Raw genomic sequence first — 20,117 nt, 5'->3', positions numbered from 1 at the left:
GAGGCTGTTGCTTCTCATTGCTGCTGGCAAGGTTACTTATGTGAGAATTTGCTCTTCTACTTCAGTCAGGGCCAGTCTGTGTGTCTTACACTATTTAAAGGATGTCTTTTTTCTAACTGGTTTTGATGAGTGATTTTGGAAGTGCACTCCAACAGATAAATGGTGAGAGGCAGATTGAGCTCTTCCTTTAGTGCTCTTCCTTAACTTCATGCTCCCCAGCAATTCAGCTCTTCCCCATCTCCTCAGTTTTCTGTGTTTTTTGTCAAACTTTGGCTTCCTGCCTCCACCATCACTTGAATTCTGCTGTTTACTCATTGATTTTCCATGTTTCTCTTTTCAGTGTTTCCTTCACCTTGTCTTTAACTCTTTTTTTTGTTGGACTAGAGACTGCGCGATTTCCTCTTCAGCCACTTAGACTGCATGGCCAATACTTTCAGGTGGCAGCAGGCAGTGCATAAATGTGGTTTTCCACATTTCTGTGTCTTTTTCATTTGTGTTAATATTCAAGATCTTGCCCCGTTAAATTAACAGTGACTCCTGGAAAGCTGGAAATAATCAAATGAGAAATTGTTATGTAATGGAGAAATAGAGAAGAAAAAAAAGGAAGAGTAACGGTTGGACAAATGCTGGAATGCAAGGAAGGTAGTGGCTTTGTTAAGGCATCACAGAAAAATGTAAAGTTCCTTGTTAGACTTCAGTTTGAGTAGACCTTCAAGTTCAGGTCTACCTGAATCTTTGCTTAAGTCAGAAATAAGAAGGAGTGTGTGTATACTTCTCTGAAGTAAAGCAGCAGGAGAACCCATGAATCAATTTTTGGAGCCCCTGAGACACCATCTAAACTACTGTTTCTGCAGCCTCTCAGAAATGGAAGAGAAAGAAGATGAAGAGCTGTTATAATCCATAGTCATGGATTATCTGGGTCATCCTGACTTAAAGAACCAATGCTGATATATTAGTTCTGTCAAGTAATTATTTTTTGTGGCTGTAGCCTGTATTATACTGGAAGTTCACTGTACTAGGTGTATCTGCTGCAACCTTTTGGGCCACATTCATGAGATTGCAGCAATACAAGTTTATCCCATAAACATGCTGGGTTTCTTCGGGTTCTCAGTGAAATGCCTCTTTCTAGGCATCATACTTCAATTCATAGTTTCCTTATGGTTGGCATTTCAGCTATTGGGATTCACACTGGTTAATTTTATTTTATATTCAGTGTATATCTTATAACTTGAAATTCATATTGTTTTAGATGCTCTCATCATTCTGTGGACACAGTAGTATATTTAAAATGGATTTCTGAGCAACAGCATTAGCTCTTAATGACTCTGGTATCTCAGGCTTCTTTATAAAAATTTTCTACTGTGTGGTATGTAACAAAGAAATTATAAAAAGTATGATGCATGAGCACTGCTATAAACCTTGTTAACATGAAATAGCCTTTTATAAAACTACTGAGAGGTTTCAAAGTGAACTACAAAGCATGCATAGTACTTAATTTTCATAACTTTTTAATGTGATGCATTATAAATGTTATAAACCATGTTAATTAAGTGATAATCTCTATGGCTTTCTGTATATAAAGCAGTAAATGGCCACTGGAATAGGCAAAGCAGAGCTGAGATTGTTTAATCAGCCTGGAAAGCTGTTTATTGCTAGTAGCCTACTCAACAAAACACATTGTTCGGGTTATGAAAACAAAAAGAAGAGCTTGCCTGTGTCTGAGGAGTTGGGTGTGTTGTGTCAGTTTCAGTAACTTGTGATGAGTCCTGGTACTGAGTTGCCAACACCATGAACAGGGTTGTCTCTACTCTCGTTGTCTTCATTGCTTTGCAGTTATTACTATTGCTTGCTTTCTGTGTAACAGTTGAGAACACGAAGTGCACTGTGCAACCTGTGAGAAGATAGCACTTTCCCTGGCTAATTTACTAATAAAAGTAAAGTATACCCCAGGACAGGGCATAACATAAAGGTGCAGATGCTAATGGATGATGTACAGATTTAAAAAGAAAATAATAATAATAATTAAAAAATCAATGGATGCCTTATCCTTATCCTACTGGTTACTGCTTCTCTTTCTAACCATTATTATTTACTGAATGTTTTGAAGATGCAGTGATAGAAGTGACAGGAAACTGTAAATAACAGTTGTGAAACCATTCATGTGGGAGAAGATTCAAAATTTACTCTGGAGATATGAAAAAATATCAGAGTTAGGTGGGCAAGACTGACAAGGAAGGTTGGAGTTAGCATTGTTTCTGTATAGAAAGCCTCTTAATGCTGTCATGGTGTAACTATAGAAGGTTGTCATGCCAAAGATTCAATCCTGGTGAAAAAAATCTTTAACAAAATAGCCAGTGAATCAATGAGAGCTTCTGTTGTTTTGCAACAAATACTCAGTAGTGATGTCTCTTGAGCAGTTAGCCTGAAACAGGGCTATATTCTCTTCTAAAAATAGACTAATGACGCTTTCCTTTTTTTTCTTTTCTCCCCAGAATGTTTATATGATAGAATAGCACAAGAAACTGTGGATGAAACTGAAATTGCACAGAGACTCTCCAAAGTCAACAAGTACATCTGTGAAAAAATCATGGATATCAATAAGTCATGTAAAAATGAAGAAAGGAGGGAAAGTGCAAAGTTCAATTTGCAATAAATTTTGGATTTTTAATAAAATCTTAGTGTTTTACATAAGTGTTGTTTTTTATTATTACTTGTGTGGCATTTTTGCTGATGGGAAAAACTGCCCTGAGACGTTACTTTCATTCTATAACGGATTCATTTTTTTGAGCAGTTCTGTCAGAAAGCCTTACTATAGTGCAATCTGTTTTTAAGTCACGTCAGATCAATTGTAAGTCCATTCACAATGAAGCAGTGAATTTTCAGAGGTTTTCCAACGAGTTGCAGTGGGATACCCACACTTCTGTATATAGGCTGTAATCCTACAAACACAAACCCATTTTGCACATATTGCTTTACTGGAGTTAGTGCATCTAGGCTGCAGGAAAAATCTGTTCAAAAGGAAGAACTCCATAAAATTCACTTTGCTATAGAAAAGGATTTTATTGTATTTTACAGCGTGTTTTTCTGATCTGAAATTTTAAACGCTTGTTTTTATAAATCTTTGGTCAAAAACACAGAAAGAGTGCATCTTTTTCACTTCGTATCATGTAGTAAGAGCACTATTGCCAATGTAATTAAAAAAAAAAAAATCCAAAGTTGTAAAATCATGGTAATTTATTTTTTAAAAATATGTAAATATATACTCATATATATATATATACACATATATATATAAACCGTTCTTTTTCAGGAACCAAGGAGCCTTTCAGATTTCTGGTTTTGGTACAAAGCTCTCAAGTATGTCCATGTTATTATTCTTGATACAACATTTGTATTTTCAGAAGATTTTTAAAATGGCTACACTATGGCAAGATTCTGTATAATAGAAAATCTATTGCCATTTCCCTGTGAGTCTGTAATTTAACCTCAGCTATTTTAGCACAAATTTGAATTAGAAATAAAAATACATTTTTAACCCTGAAGTTAGTCTTTGCAACACAAAGATATGAGACATAATTTGTTGTGTGTCTGAATTATATCTTGCTGTCTGTAACTGGAAGAAAATAGCCTTACTTCTTGTTTCGTGAAGGATGAAACATTTTTTGAGAATAAGGCAACTTAGGACCTGTACCAATCTGTCTTGAGGAAATGTATTTGTGATGTTAGTTAATCATGATTATCTGCCTTTCAGCCTATCTGTTCTGAGTGTCACCATTTGGTTCTTTTCCACCATGGAAACCTTCCTGATGTCAATTTGAGACATGTCATCTCTTCTCATTCTCCTTTAGCACCAGCACACCGTGACGTGGAACCTGTTGCAGTGTCCTGTGTGCACAGATGATGTGTGAGGGGTGATGTCAGGATTCCTTCCAGAGCTGGGATAGAGGGAAGGGATGGGGCATGCAGTGTGCTGGAGGTGAGATGGGGGAAATGTCACCTTGTCTGTTTCTGTATGCCACGTGTGCTTAAACAATGTCTTAATTTAGGGCATAAGTATTTGTTTTTTGCTTTCCAAGGTGCAATTCTGTGATTGATTTAAGCCAATCTGAGTATGTCGCACTGCCCAAAGAGTACTTTCTCTGTCCATAACTCTGCATTCCAACCTCTTCCCTTAAACCAGAACAAGTCTGTCAGATCCCACCGATTTCCAAATCTCATTTCATAGGGGCTGGTACCACTAGGATGGAGCTGGGGAGAATTTGTAGCGAGGGCAAGAGAAAGAGTGTCTTTTTACGGTGGTTAATGCTTAGCCTGAAATTGCTTTTACCAGCCTTGCTTGTCTCCTGTTAATCTCAAAGTGTTCTTAGGTAGTGTTTAATGAAGTGCATAAATGTTTATGCTTCCTAATTTGGGATGCTAAATAGCAAATTAGTGTTTATAATGTCAGTGCATGTATCCTTTTATTAATTAAGGAACAGAATAGAAGAAACACTTAAACGTCAAGCATCCACTTTTCAAGCAGACTTGTGATTGTACCATTTTTTTTTAAGCGATATTAAGAAAATCCACTAGTTTGGGGGGAAAATGTCCACAATTTCCTCAGTCTTTTATGGCTTTAGTACTAATGTGTTTTCATTGTAACAACTCTAATGAGGAGATCATGCTACGTTTCTTAGAAGATAAGTCTATTTGAGACAGCACTTTCTGAAACCTGGTAAAAGTAGATTAGAATTTAATTAAAGTAAGGAGACTAGCTGCCCCTAAAATGCAAAGATTCTATCTTTAAAACCAGTGTCATCTTTCTCAGCTTTCTTCTTGACAGACTTGTCCCATCAGATGTTAATGCTGTAAAAGAATTCCCACGTACTTTATTGGGAAAGGTATCTTGGAAGACTTCCATTTATTTCTTCTGAAGTTTCTTCCACCATAGGTCCAGCAGGCAGTTTTTAGAAGAATTGAAAGAAACTGGAGTGTGTTAGAGTAACACAAAAAGGTTCACTTCCCCACAGCAAGAAGTGTTGTGGAGGCTAATTCCTTTGGATTGGGCAACTGGCATTTAGCGTGAGCACTGCTTGAAGTTGAAGTAAAGGAACAGGATGTGTTGAAAATAATATGCTGATTTGTTGTGTTTTAAATCATGTTTGTATTTCTGGAAATAAGCTTTTGCTAATCATGAGCCAGTTTTTCACTCACTGTAGTTATAAAGCAGTTTGTGGAGAGCTCTGTAATGGTTAGCAGGTGTGTATGAATAATATCTTTGTACTTCAGTTTGGCCATTACTCTTGTCTTTTCCCTCCCCGTGAACCCATACAGAAACCATAGAAGCCTTTACCGGAGTGCCTGCTTCAAGTAAGGAAATAGGGTTTGGTTGTCATTTATTTCACCATTACCTAAGGAAAAATAGACATTTTGAGAGGGTGTGCTTTTCTGAATTGAAATATTGATTGATAAATTAGCTGTGAATGTCGCTATTTTATTCTGCCTCTCTGACAAATGGTGTTCTTATTGGTACATTAATTCTTTGAGAATTTGTGTCTGCCTGTACTCCATTTTGCTTTGCTCATAGGGTATCTGCCAGGAATCTACTAGGAAACATTATGCCGCAGCAGTGCCTACTAACTTTGTATTTCATGTGAAGCAGGGCTGAATTGTGGCATAACATGAAAGAGGATTTCTCCTAGCCTGTAATACTCTTGGATCATCATTCTCAGGGTTGTGCTGTGCTATTACTTCATGCTGTAAACCTGGATTTGTAAGCATCATGAAAACACAGATTTAAGAGGAAGTGACTTCTGTCCTGATCAGTGCATGCTGCTTACTTCTTTTTTCATCAAAATAGAAAAAAGGTATTACTGTTCTATGAATGATCTGAGTGCTTTGTTGCCACACAGTGCTTCTGCAATTTGTAATATGTATATTCATGACCTGTTCCGTATTAAAAAGCCTCTGGCACTCCTGCAAGGAAGCTAGACTAGAATTAACAAAAAGGGCTTGATTTTCCATTAGTGATTTTATAAGGGAAATGAGCTACTGTATTAAAGGGAAGAATCCTAATAGAGATTTTAATACCTTGGTCAAGATGCTTACCCACTCAATAAAAAAGAAAGCTAGTATTTGTTGAAGAGAGAAGTCATCCTGTTTGGTTGTACAAAGGGTCTGGATTTAGTGATGCTTCGTAGAGGTAGAAGCTATGTGCGGATTGTTTGGATTTTTATTATTTTTTAAACACATCCAGACTAATGTTTTTATTTATTTAGTCCTGTTGAATATCAGCTATCAGCAGGAGGAATTTGAGATTGCACGTGGGTAGCTGTTGAGCATGGCTGTCAGATCAGGCACGATCTCCCTGCGGGAGGTGACTTCTGCGTGCCGTACCTTTGATGTCGTATCTGATAGATCGCTGCGCTACGGCTTTGTTGTCTTAAGTGTAGATTATTGTTCTCTTGGAAGTTTTAAGTAGCAATAAATTGAACTTTATTTGGTTTTAGTGAAATTGCAGAGATAATTCAGCTTCACGCTTCCTGAATTTGTAGACTTTAAAAAACTAAAGCTGAGTGCAATTCATTGTTAAAATAATACTATCTTGATGCAAAACCTCAAAGGAATGAGAGCGTTTGGAATTAGGACAGCTGTATTAGCTGTAGCCTGGCTGTGTGCTAATATGCATTCGTGTCACTTGAGAGCCCCAAACTTGGCTGGTTTCTTGAAGAGAAGGCAAGGTTGTGTCATACGGACACAGGAGTGATGCTGGGGATTATATTCCAGTGTTCCATCATTTGGTATGAGAAAGGCTAACTTTCAGGAAGACATAAAGATGAAATTTCTGCTTCTTCAAAATGAGGTGGTAGTTTTCTTTTTTTCAAATATTTGTCGTTAAGTGCATGCCTTTAGTCTTGGATTGATGAAGTCATAACATCAATTGCTTTGACTTTATTGGTGTCATTTTTTTCATCGTAACAGTGTGGGATGGTGAAGTGATTCATAGAACACTGGGGCAATAAAAATGCTATGAAGTACAATTATTGCATGTTTCATGCTCAGTAGCTAATTTTTAATTTCACCATCTTGGACATTTTTTCATCCCCTCAGGCTTCCTAAATAGGAAATGAGAATCATTTGGACTTGGAAAACAGGAACAGTAATTCAAAAAGGAATTAATTTACTTGACTGTTCATTTGCTTTACTTTTGCAATTATTTCCGCTGTTGCGTTTGAACAATAACTTTCTCTCTGTGCATCAGATACCACTTGTTCAGTCCTTTAGGGAAATAACAGTCCCGCAATTGTGACATCAGTTGTTGATCCAAAAGTTGAAAATACCTCACCTATGACATCAGAAGTTCTATTAATGGCAGGGCCAATGCAGAGGTAAAAGCAACTCTGGGAGGCGAGGAAGAAGCTGAGCCTTAAAGGAATTTTTTTTCTTTGCTGCCTGATAAGTAGAGAACTTCTTTCTGTGAAAGGAATAATTTTCTCCCCATTTTGCGGCATAGCAACTTGAGTTGATAATAAAACCTAAATGGAACTAAACTCTTTGTTAGTATTTACACCTATTTTTAATGAATCGGGCTTACCTACTTTAATATGAATTTTTTTTCTTTAGTGATTTGGAATTTCTGAGTCACAGAAAATTTACTGAACACCTAAAAGATACTTTCATTATAGCACAAGAATTGTGAAAAGTTCTGTGAAACATAAGAAACTATGCTTGCTGGGGCTTGCATATCCTTTATAGCCATCAAGAGCTTTTTTACTTTTGAGATGGAGAAAACATCCCAAAAGTCCCAGTTTCCTGAGGTAGACTAATTATCAAAAGAATTGGCTGTGAATGTCCTTTGGTAGTCAGAATGAACCTGCACTGGGAACATGCCTTGATATGGCCGTATCACACTGGTGCCAGCCCTTGCCATGTGACACACAGAGGAACGAAAACCATAACATGAGAGAGTTTCATAGTCTTTCCTTTATAGTTGAATATATCTTAAAATAATTCCCAAATGTTTACAGAAATAATCTTACTAAATTGCAGCATAGTTAAGTAATAAATTGTATTTTCACACGTTTTCAATTTTTCTTGTATTAACTGAAGTTTAATGGGATATACCTTTCTTGATGTTTAATTTGAGATATCAGTCCTCTGGTAATTGCAAGTAGTTCACTGGACATTTTGAATCTGTGAACTACATGTGCCAAATTCTTCCCTTTCCATAGAGTTCTCTGCAGGGCTTATGGGAGTTCCTTTTAAAAAATAATTCTCCAAGTAAGTAGGCCTGCCATCCATTACATGTGGATGGGCAAAGCATCAGCCTCTAACTTACTGCTTTGCATTTCCATTTTTTTAAAGTGCCTTTAATTATGAAATGAAAAAAAAAAAAAAAAAAAAAAAACTTTTGAAAGTGGGATTTTGCATTTTGCATTTTTACTGAATTGTTTGTCAATGTGTTTTGGCTTTGGCACTTGCTGGTTCTTTGCAGTTACAAGGATGCTTTCATTCTTCCAGGACCAGTTTCCATTTCACTGTATATTCTGACAGGAAGAAGCAATCAGAGATGTAGGAATTTGGGATTAAGCAGGTGAAGGCTGTAGCATCTCTGCTTTGGAGCGCAGTGCAAGGAGTTGCCCTCCTTGCTGGAGTAAGGTCAGACAATTGATGGGATGGCTGTTCTGCAGGTACATAGGGAAGATTATTTATCAAAGCATTGGTAACTATGTACAAATTCCACTCTGTAGCTTTCCTAAATTTAAAATGAAATGGATTCCCTCTAGCAGGATCCATGGCTGGTGGAACAGGGCACCTTGCAGCAGGTTGTGCTTTGCACCTTCCCACAGAGAACTAATACATGTGGTTTAGATGAAGTCAGCAGCCAAAGAGCAAAATCTCAAGCCGATTGACTGGTATTTAAGGATACAATCAGTGAGAATTTTCATTAATTATAAAAGTTCAATCACTTGCATACCAGGAATTTAATCTTTAACAAGTAGAGTAATCAGCATTTTCTTCTACAGTCAGGACCTCTGTCTTATGCAGTTACGTAGCTGTATGTGTACAGATATAACATACCATTACTCTGTATTACTCTGTGCCAGGTGTAGTGGAAATGCTGAGTTACAGCTTGGAGCCGTGATTGAGCACCTGGTGAGAAGGCAGGGCCTACACAGGTGCATGCAATGTGTCTGAGTGACCGAAGGGGTGGAGCCAGGATACACCCCATCCCAGACCTCATTTAAGGGTTGGCAGTGGAGGTAAGGGTTTCTTGATGGCCATTTCTGTGCACCTGAGGTCTTCTGAAGGTAAGCAGCTTCTTTGCTTTGTTTCTGTTCCCACAGCTGTTGGTTTTGTGCAAGTCCTCGCTTTCTGCAGCCTAGGTCTTTGCTACTCTGTTGTCATTACTTTCTGTTGCGTTGCAGAGTTACATCATGTAATTGCATAAATTGATAGTTTTCTGATGTTCGCCAGTTCTGGCTGTTTCCTGGGTGTTTCTTTTCCTCTTCTATTACTTTTGCAAGCTGGAGATGGTCTGAAGTCCTTGCCTTAAAAGGAAGGGGTCAGAAGCACCTCCCAATCCATAGCTTGCAGGGTTCTGAAGTGAAATATCTACTTGCTGTTTTTGGAGATAAGTTACACAGAGCTAGAGCCTTTTCTTGGGAGATCTGGTGCTCTTCCTGATGCTGTAAGGCACACTTTGCAGTTCAGGGACAAAAGATAGCAAAATTTTCTTCTTGCTGTGCTGAAGCAGGTCTTCTATGTAGCAAAGAAAATTTTACTCTTATATGGAGGCCTCAAAGTTGTGAGATGGAATTTCCTGTAAATATGAGCTTTCATCAGTATCTGAAATTGTTCCTTAAAACAGAGTTTTCCCTGCTTCTTTTCCATAGGCAGAGATAGCCTGCAGGTTTCCCACTTAACTGCAGTACTCCAGCTAAGATTATCAGTTTCATACTACAAACAATGGAGAGCGTTTTGCACTTTGACAGATTATGCTGATTTATGACATTAAATTGCCTTATGGTACTCCCTTTTTCCATTTACTGTACAAAAAGTAGCTGCCTGTTGATCTCAGGAAGCAAGAGCTATTTGAGGATCTTGTGATCTAAGTAGAGTTGTTGAGAATGTCCATCTTAGCTGTTGAGTTTTGTGCCATGTGCTGGGTGGAAGCAGTGCAGGCTGCGGTGTGGCTGCTTGGTGGGTCATTCAACGGAGCAGTGTGGTCCCCACCAGAAAACTTCCCTCTTTTCCTTCAGAGAGAAGTATTTGCTGGGCTGCAGCATGCTGCTTTCAGCTAGAAGCAGCCTTGATGCAACAAAATGTTAAATCCATCTTTTCTGCTAGTATTTTATTCCAGCCAGCAGGTAGCCACCTTGCTATTCGACTTCTGCCTTGTTTTTTGTGTATGTTTTTCTGGCTTAATTTCCAGTTCCTTGTTCTAAATTTATCTTAATATACTTTTGACTCACCTCATGCACTTCTTAATAGACTGAGTTTCTTCATTCTTCCACTGCCCTGTGCTTCTTGAGTGGCAGCTCATTTTTGTGATACATTTCCTCGATGTCTACCCAAATTCATTTTATTTTTATGGAAGTGCTACCTACGGAAGAGTTGTTGACATTCTCTTGAATACTGTATTTAGTTTAATTACAATCTCATGCTTTAGGACACGTCAGTTTGTATTAGAATGTCATATGCACCAGTTATAATTTAATTTTGTGGGGCAAATATAATTTGCTTCTGTACAAGGCGGGGGGGAGGGGGGAAGGTACTTAATTCGTTCCTGATCAACTGATACTGCAATGTAATTCCCTTCTATTTTTTTTAACTGCGTAGCTAAGTATAGCTCTGTTATGACAATGTTGTATTTATCTCTATATTCTTTTCTCTTTGACTCAGTCTTACACCTGTGCCAACAATGAACAGATCACGTTGTTCCTAGTTGTCCAAGTGTTTCTCCTTGTAGTTAGAGCAGAGTGTTCTGCTGAGCTGGACAGGGGATGGCAATATGGGACTGGGCTAAAAAGAGCAACAGGTGAGCAGTGTCTAATGCAGTGGAGATAAAATGATGAAACTAGAAGGAAAGCAGGCTGCAGTCATCTTAGCATCGTTTAATTTTGTGTCATCTTTGGGAGAGAGGTGTTTGGAGGTTTCTTGTTTGGTGATATATAGGAACTGCCAAGAAAAGGCAAGGAGTCCTTATTGTTTTGTTGTTATATATGCTGAGAAGGAAAGGAGGGTTTCCTTAGAGTCATAATAACTTACTGGAATCATCTCAATCTGTAGCTTTTGGCCAAAATCACATAAAGAAATTGGACTTGCCAGGAGAAGAGCTTGCTATGCCTCAATCCTTGCTATGCATACTTTAATAAATTAAAGGTTGCTTTAGATAAGAATTACATGTATTTTGTTTGATTATTTCTTTTAAATAATTAATATTCTCAGTTAACCTCAGAGACAAGATAAGGAACTGCTACGTTTCTCCACTGAGATGGTTTAATAAAAATTGTTCTTTGAGAATTATGAAGGTCAAAACAGAATTAAATATGTAAACAAAGTACATCAAGGTAAAGTGAAAAAACTTGTAATTAATCCTTTTTTAAGAAGCCTTTTCCTTCCTTTGAGAATTTTGAATGTTGTCAGACAAGGTTCTTCTAAGTTTCCTTCATCATCTCTAAATATTCTCCATTAATTAACCTGATAATTTATAAATGTTGTGACATTGTGTTGTTAAAAGGTGTTAGAAATTTTGTATTTCGCACATTTTGAAAAGAAATTGTTTCTCTTTTAAATGTCTATTGATATTCGTGTATTTCCTATGGATTTTGAAATGAAAGCCACTGCCTGTTCCTAGCTGACATGCAGGTTCATCCAGGTTCCATTCACAAGATGTGGGCAGGACAGCATCATGGAGCCAGTCCTGTTCAAATGCTGACCCTCAGGTGATGAGCTCAAGGAGAACATGTAATGTGCTGCCTGAAGTTGGCTTTTTTCTCTCGCGGATACTGAAGGGTGGCCTCTTCTCACGTGAGCTGGGAAGGCCTGTATAGGTTTTAACTAACTGGAAGCTTAATGATAAGACTTCTCTTCTGAAGATCGAGTAGAAACTGGACCCAAAAGATTTCAACTTTCCAGTGCAGGATGATACCAGTTGCTCGTTCTCCTTGGAGAAGAAATTTAGTGTCTCATCATAGTCTGAGCCATGGTGGGATTCACGAGGTCCCATTTAATCCCCTTCCTATGGCAACTCAGCTTGTGCCAGTGCACAAAGGGCAACATGGCTCTGCAGGGGACACCATGGGCTTGTTGCCTCAGAGGTGTGAATAGCACTGGGATGATTTGTATGCCTTTCTGTATTAGCTTGCATTTGAACCCTTAGTACTTCTGTGGTGTATTATCTACCCCCCCACACTGTCTGCTCGTGGCATTCCAGTCTCTCTGCATACGTTTAATATCAAGGCTAATAATGGTCAGGTTATTATAACCTGTGTAAAATTAACAGAGCGTCTGCACTGGGGGGGAATTCTTAGTGATATACAGGCTATGGAGTTTGATACTTGCACTTACAGGTGGGTTTCTCTCTAGCCAGTGATTTGTGAGAGATTCCTTCAGCTCATTCCTCTGTGGATCTACCATGCCCTCCCCCCTTAACAAGGAATTTCCCTGAAGTTGTTTTATGCTGACAGAACCAGGACAACTGTGTTCACTCCCTGGTCTCTAACCTGTGATAAAGAAAAGGAGATGCTAACTCGATCCCATCCGTTTAAGAAATCCAAGATAGGTCATCTGTGGCTGATAATTTTTCCCCTCTTTCAGAATCTTCCCATACACTTTGTGCATCTTGGCTATTCAGGAAGTTCGGCAAAAGCTGGGGACCTTCTGTTGCTGGCTAACAGACTCATCTGGTTTGAGTCACAAACTTCCAACTAGTGGGACTGTTTGGGCAGAAGGTTGTCCTGTTGGCCAATATTGCCTGCGCTCTGGGTATGGGAGTTGTCTGTTTGTGCTTTCAGGGGCCCATGTTGGAATTACTGGAAGGATGCAGTCTGAAAAGTGCAATTAAAGGAACGGATATTTTTATTGCAGGATTTTTTCTTTGTTAAATACTTGAGCAGTATTTTGGTAACCAGTGACATCCTTTGAGAGTTTCTCTGGTAACTCATTACATCTGAAAGGCTTTATAACCAAGTCATCTTTTCTTGTCAGACACATGGAGGATGAATAGATGGTTTTTGCCTGCGATTTCCTATCTCAGGGGAAGTGATGCTCAGCTGCATCACTGCTTTTAATTGCCTCCAGGCTCCTGCAAAACTCTCTCTGTCCCCTCTGGCTTGACCTACATCCTTGCAGAACCACAAATCCCTTGGCACTGGTTAGTGGAGTTTGAGCTCGGGGTTGAAAGTCCTGTTGTTAATCCCTGTCTCCCAAGGCTGCAAGCATGTGCCAGTCTTTTTCTTGTGTCCTTAAATTCATCTGGAGGTATTTTGCCTGTAGAAAAGATGATGATAGAAACTGTGAGTGCTGACTTGAGTGATATGGATACTGGATGTGTCAATATGCTGAAATCCAGAGAAGGATGTGTTTATTTAGAGTACAAGTACTTTATCAAATCAGAAATCCATACATAATAATATATATTTATTTTTCCCTTATGAGAATAGTGAAGTAATGATTCCAACTGTAGCCTGGATTGCATCGCTGCAGGTCAAATCAAAGACAAGTGTATTACTGTATCGGATTATCCAACTTAATTTGGAAGGGCTTACCTGATGGAGGAATAAGATGATGACATCTAGGGTGAATTAATGTAAACATTAGTCTGCTATGGAAAGGAAACATTTATAAAATATAAGATCAACGTGTTCATTTTGGCACAGGGAAGTATAGCAAGCGCTCCTTTCCAGGAATGTCTGTTCCACCATAATTTCTTACAGTGAAACTGTTTGGCTGCACTAAAATAGGTTATCCTAAAGCCTAGAGTTCTGTCAGATGCCAAAGTTTTATTGATTTTGGAGCTAGTCGTTCTTTAGCACTGAATGTGTACAGACCCGCTGTTGGATTTTGTCAAGCAAGATTGAAGTGACCTCTCTCGTACATTTGAAGCCCCAGTGTTACTCTTTCTACGCTTAATGATAGATGAGCCTAGAACATCATTTGTCAGGGCTTGATATTTTTTTTTACCCCTCCCTTCCAGTTCCAATTTGTTCATGAGGAAATGTGGCTGTATAGTCCTAAAATGAGATTTTGCATATTTTCTTCTAATTCTTTTTGTCTCTGGAGAGATAAGTTATATATACTTTACCTTTCCTAGACTGAAATGCTTTTTATGTTTCACTTGGTAGATGTGCTCACTGTTCACCTGCTTATCTCAACTTCTTCTGTACTTGTCAGGACTTACTTGATCAGTGATGCTTTGTACTGAGTTTTATCTGGAGTGGTAACAGTACCTTATGCAGTGACGCTATCTCTTGAGAAATACCTTTCTCTAGAAATATCTTCTGCTCTTTTCATGGCTTTGTCATGCTGAGGACTCATAATTTAGTGGTAATCAATGACTTTGCTGAGATTGTTATCTTTTCTCTGGGTTTCTGCTGTGCACCTGGCCTTCAGTAGGTCTCGAGGAACTTGTATTTAGATTGTCAAACTTAATCTCTGCTCCATTACCCCATTCTTGAAAGTCACGTTTTCTTTCCATCTGATACTCCTCTGCTCCTGCATCACATTGATGTTAACCTCCAGCATGGCACCATTAGTAGATGTTTCTCCTCCTCCTGCCAAGAGTGTGTTCTTAAACGTTGCTTATATCAAAACTGCCTCTGCTTTTATGTAAATTTCTGTCTATTCTAAAACGATTTGTAAAGATCTGTGGGAGCCTCAGTCTTGCCCAGTGGATCAGGTATTATTCTGAGCAATAAATGAGTGAGAATGCTCAGAAATAGGGATCTGGTTACTAGCTCAGTGTCACATCTTATGTAAAAAATTAGCACTGAAGGCATAATCCTGGGTCCCTTGCTCTAAAACTCAAACAACACTGCCTTTTAATAGGAGATTATACCATGTTTTCTAAAAGCCTTTGGATATGTCAATGTAAACTTGAGGCTGAGATCTGGAAAGCCATCTGGAAGATTAGTTTAATGGGAATTGCATTTCATATCCTCTCCTGGGCAGCTTTTTAAACTGAAGCCTGGATAATTTAGCCACCAGTACTTTGGGTGTGCTCTTGTGGGGTGCCATGTGTTTAAGTTTCATAGATGCTGTTATTATAGTATAATAGGTTAAGCTTCATTGTTGTTTTTACTTTATATATGCACACATATATACACGCTTCAGATTAACAGGTCCAGTGAGCTGATAGCACCTAATGCCACATTTGTCTGTATTTTTCTGTTTCGGTAGTACTTATCTTAAGGACTTTAGGCAACATTCATTTGAAATTTACTAACTCTTGAGCTGCACATGTGATATATGGGGGGAAAAAAAAAAACCGAACGCAAATATCCATGTTTCTCCCTTATGCTTCCAATTCTGATTGTCAGTGTGGTGTTTATTGTGGAGATTATTCTCAAGGTGAGGGGTGATTGCGAGCTTAAGTAATAATGCAGAGTGAGATCTCCCAAGGAGCCCAGCTACAGAGAGTGCATCCATGGGAAAAAATAAATACGGAACTTTGCATCTGGCTGTGCAATGTGGCACTTCTCTTCTAGTTTGGATTGGCATCGTTTATTCTGCTGCATCAGCACCACCTTGGAGTGCTTTGTTTCTCAGGAATACAAAACATATTTGCTTGCATAGAAGTTGCCACTCAGTTGGCGCACAGAAGTTTGCACACAGCTTTACCAGTCCATCCCTTAAAGCCAACCTCCTGACTCTGAGCCAGACCTACAGGAGGAGAATGCACACCAACTGCAAAGTTCATCACTTCCAAAAAAATAAATTACGGAAATTACCTTTTAGGTTTATTTTGAGTACATGGGAAGACCACCCCAGTGGTGCAGAAAGGTCGAGTACAGTGTTTATCCCTATGCAAGATAATCTTCTGGTGTTGAAGGTTGAAATTTGCAATTAAATTGCTGCAGCTTACAAATTATAGCTTTGTGTGACTGTTTGTGTATGAGAGCTTTTGGTCTACAGTAAATGCAAGCTTAAACCTCTTCTCAGCAAGCTGAGAAAAGTCAAGCTGTTTCAGGGGTTTGCTGTGATGCTGTGCACATGGAGGGTTACTGCAGCTCCTGAGATACGGTGAGAACAGGAGCTGGCATGCTGCTGGGGGTGAGATGAGTGCCTGTGGTCAGAGTAAGTTGCTATCAGCACCCAACAGGGGAGGAGGGAACAACGGAAATGGAGTATATGAACAATTCCAGTTCCCACGATTGCATTTAAGGCTACAGTGACCCCAAGGGAGTTTTGAAGAGCAGTGACGCACTGGCACAGGCTGCACAAGGAGGTGGTGATGTCACCATCCCTGGAGGTGTTCCAGAACTTTGGAGATGTTGCACTGAGGGATGTGGTCAGTGGGCATGGTGGGGTGAGGTTGGACTGGTGACCTATGAGGTCTTTTCCAAACTAAACGATTTTATGGATTTCCTATTTTACCCAGACAGCATATTGTTTTGCAAAGTTGTAATAATTTGCAACTGAGATGGCTGCTCTGTTTTCCACCTGGCGTTCATAGGGCTGGCAGCCTGTGTCATGCCACCTGTTTTGGGTCTGTCCATTTCCCTCCTCCTGCCTTGATCTCTGCTTTTAGGTGCATGTCCACAGGGGCTGTGGCAACAAAAGCTGTATGATTCTAATTACAAATGCACAATCTACCTCTAGAACTGCAATCTGAAGGCCTTGTTGCATTTCTTTCTCTTTTCTATTGTGTCTGGCTGTGGCCTGGCGGCCGGCCCTCAATATACCTACAGCGTGGAGCTGGTTTTTGCACCCATTAAAGAGAGTGTTCTTGGTGAGTTCCAGACCCGAACTGCAGAGAAAGGGGTTCTCTGTTTTTAAGGGACATGTGGTTGTGACAAGAGTTGCTTGAGCTCAGAGCAGATACACCAAATCTGAGGTGGCCTTTAGAGGGAAGTTCCCTTTGGGAGATTTCCTATTATGGTGTGTTTACATTGCTGTGCATTGTGAGGAGGCTTTCTTAGGAGCAGCTTTTAATCTTCTCTGATGTGGAGTGCAAACACAGTTTTGACATCATGCTAACAACACGTTTGTACATGGAACAACAGTCACCTTTTAAATAACGATGGGAATCACAAATACACGCTGACAGAAAAATATATTTAAATGGTTTCTAGTCTGTGCTGTCATAAGCAAAGCAGCCATTGTATTCCACAGAGCTGCATGCTTTAAGTGCCTTGAAGGAAAAAAAAAAAAAAAGAGCAAATTCTGAAGTGATTCACAGTAATAGAATAGAAAATGTTTACATATCTCAAAACATTCTGCACAGTAATCGTGCCATCTTTTAAAATTTAACTTCAGCAAATTTGAATCCAAATGAGATGAAGTCTGAAACATAAGCTTTCATGGTAAGGTACGATTCAGCATGTAATCTTTTGCAGGTGGCTGTTATTCGTTTATTATTTGTATTTCCATATTGCTTAGCAACCCCAGTGCTGGACCAGGACTTGGGTGCAGTGAGCGCTCTGCTCGCGCTGATGGAGCGGATGGTCGCTGCTTTGCAGTGTGATGCCTTGTACCAAAGCCAAAAGTAAATGGGTAAATGGGTAATTTCTCATCTGCTCCTCTTTGAATGAGGAAAAATGAAGGCCAGCTGAAACTCGGTTATGTGGTTATCACGTATGTAGCTCTTGAGATAACCGAATCAATGCTAATATCTGCAGGCCTCTCAAGCATGCAGGCACAAATGGAGGTAGTTGATCAGACTTTGTTTGCTGATGGCTGCTGAGCGCAGTGCAGGCGGGGCTGTTTTACTCTGAATAGCCACTCGCTGACGCAGTTGCTCATGCAAGCAAATAACTGCTCCTGCTTTGTGTGACCCTGCAGTTAAAGACGAGCAGCCTACACCACAATGTGAAATACTCACTAATTACCTCTCTGCAAGTGGCACAGCACCAGTATATCCTTCAGATGCTACGTACGTTTGCTTGACACCTTATGTAAGTCAACATTTGCAGATATGTATCCAAGTCCTCATTTAACCTCTTAAGTAGAGATGTCCTGGTTCTTCAAGGGAAGCGATGCTGGTAGACAGCCCTTGTACCTTCATTTGAGAGCTAAGTTGGAAGAAGACAATCTTTCAGTCTCAACATCCTTCCACCACTGAACTGAAACAGCACAGCTGTTCTTAAGCACGTACGGGAGGCTGCTGCTGTAAAGTGACAGAGATTTAATATCGGTGGTTTTGGCTCACTAGTCGTGGCTGAGCCCTGCAGTGGCTGGGTTCATAGCCCTGCTGCAGGCAGGGCTCACTGATCTTCTGTTTTGCGTTGTGGTTTTAGGAGTTGCTGCAATACCATGAGCCAGGACACGAGGCAAGCAATACCTGCAGCCAGAGTTCAAGGAGTGTTTGGACGGCACTCTCAGATGTAGGGTTTGGATTTTGAGTGGTTCTGTGTGGAGCCAGGAGTTGGATTCTATGAACTTTGTGAGTCTTTACAAATCATTCTATAATCCTACTGTTCAGATGCCATGCAGGAACAGGCTATGGTGGAGCACCTCAAGATACGCAGTCCCACAAGGTCTGTGGTTTGCATGTGTGGTAGCTTATTGTAATAACAGGCTTTTATTTGTGGAGATGTACCAGGGAACCATGTAAAATGCCTTTGTATCAAGAGGTTAAAAAATGACTTATGTTAATTTTGGATTCTAGCCAAGTTACACAGCTGTTTTAGTGCAAGTGGGAGCTAACAGACCAAAAAGGACACATCGTTAATATGTCACTCTCGAGAGAGATACAGCCATCAGCAAACCCAAGCTAGGCAGGTTTGGCTGCAGCAAATGGCTGGGCAGGGGGTGGGTCCTCAGTGGTGGGCAGATGTTGGCATTACAGATGAGAGGAACCTTCCTGCGACATTATGGTGGGATTCTGGAGTTCAGAGGCGCTGAATTTTCCTTCCTGGAGCCACAGGGAAAACTCCGTGGATAACACTGCCCAGTGAAGGGAGAGGCGAATGTAGTAGTGTTTTGCTTTTAGTTTGCTTTGGTTTTGTTTTGTTGATTGGTTGTTTTGTGAAGTTTCCAGTGCATTCCTGCTACTGGTATATATGTGATGGGCATATGAGGCAAGGAGGGGCCGGGGCTGCCCTTGGTTTGTTGGCTATGAACAGGCTGCAGTGAAAAACTTCTCTGCTCTTCTTTATCTGTTTGCCTTTTGATATTAGTAGCTGACAGATTTCCACTCCTTAGCATTTGTTATCTGCTTTGTATATGCCATTTGTTATCTCCTTTGTATATGACAACAGCGTAAGGCTTTTGTTGTACGTATTTTTAATAAGAAAATGCCAAAATGTTTGAAAGCTAAAACGGATATTACTTTTCTCAAGGCGCAACCAGCCTTCCTTTAGTAGCCCAAACTTTGGACAAAGTGCATTGTAAGCACTGCAGAGTCAGAAGGTACTTATGTGTTTGGGGGTGGGCCTGTTATCTTTGTGATGGTTCTTCAGTTGGGTCCTGGAGACAGAGCAATAAGGAGTTATAATTGCAGGTAGTACTGAGAGGTGATGTTCGGCCTTTGGTTCAAAGCTGAGCTCTCCAAATTGCACTGCATAGATTTGGTGTCTGGGAAGCACGTCTTGATGTGCTGTGGTAGCTGCAGCCAGGGAGAGCCCTATCAGCTGGATGCTGAGACAATATGTGATAAGAGCTGCTGCACAGATTTTGTGATTTGCATGTGATGTATTGCACTGGGGACAGACAGAGGAAGTTCCTCTGCCAGGAAGCTGCCAGACAATTTTATGTCACCATCAAAGGGATCAGCAGTGGTTTCAGCACTCCCACAGCCAAACGCTGTCAGTTTCTGGAGGTTTCCTGAGAGTTTTGAAAGCTTTGAAAGCAAAGACACAACCCCATTGTTTGATGCTGCAGGGAAGGGCAAACCAAACCACAGTACTACTGTATGCTGAACTCCTGTGAACTCTTCTTTCTCATCCCACTGTTTGTCTGCTAGGCCCTGGGCT

At 39.9% G+C, this 20,117-nt stretch overlaps 1 protein-coding gene across 5 annotated transcripts in view; it reads left to right on the top strand.

The window, feature by feature from the left end:
- The window catches only part of BEND5 (BEN domain containing 5), an 853,353-nt gene that overhangs the window by 533,854 nt on the left and 299,382 nt on the right, over positions 1–20,117 (top strand). For 2 of the 5 annotated variants that reach the window (XM_085232380.1, XM_085232379.1), the window contains exon 6: positions 2,493–2,691. The exons of the other annotated variants lie outside the window; for them this stretch is intronic. In XM_085232380.1, coding sequence (XP_085088506.1) covers positions 2,493–2,653 — 161 coding nt within the window. In that variant the 3' untranslated portion in view covers positions 2,654–2,691. Of the gene's footprint in view, positions 1–2,492; positions 2,692–20,117 lie in introns of those variants that run through there. 5 annotated transcript variants of the gene reach the window in all.

Source organism: Meleagris gallopavo, chromosome 10 (genome assembly GCF_905368555.1).
Source record: "Meleagris gallopavo chromosome 10, MGAL_WU_HG_1.1, whole genome shotgun sequence".
In the NCBI taxonomy this organism is placed as follows: Eukaryota; Metazoa; Chordata; class Aves; order Galliformes; family Phasianidae; genus Meleagris; species Meleagris gallopavo.
Note: the sequence above shows the minus strand (reverse complement) of the source record. Positions and strands in the feature narration are given on the sequence as shown.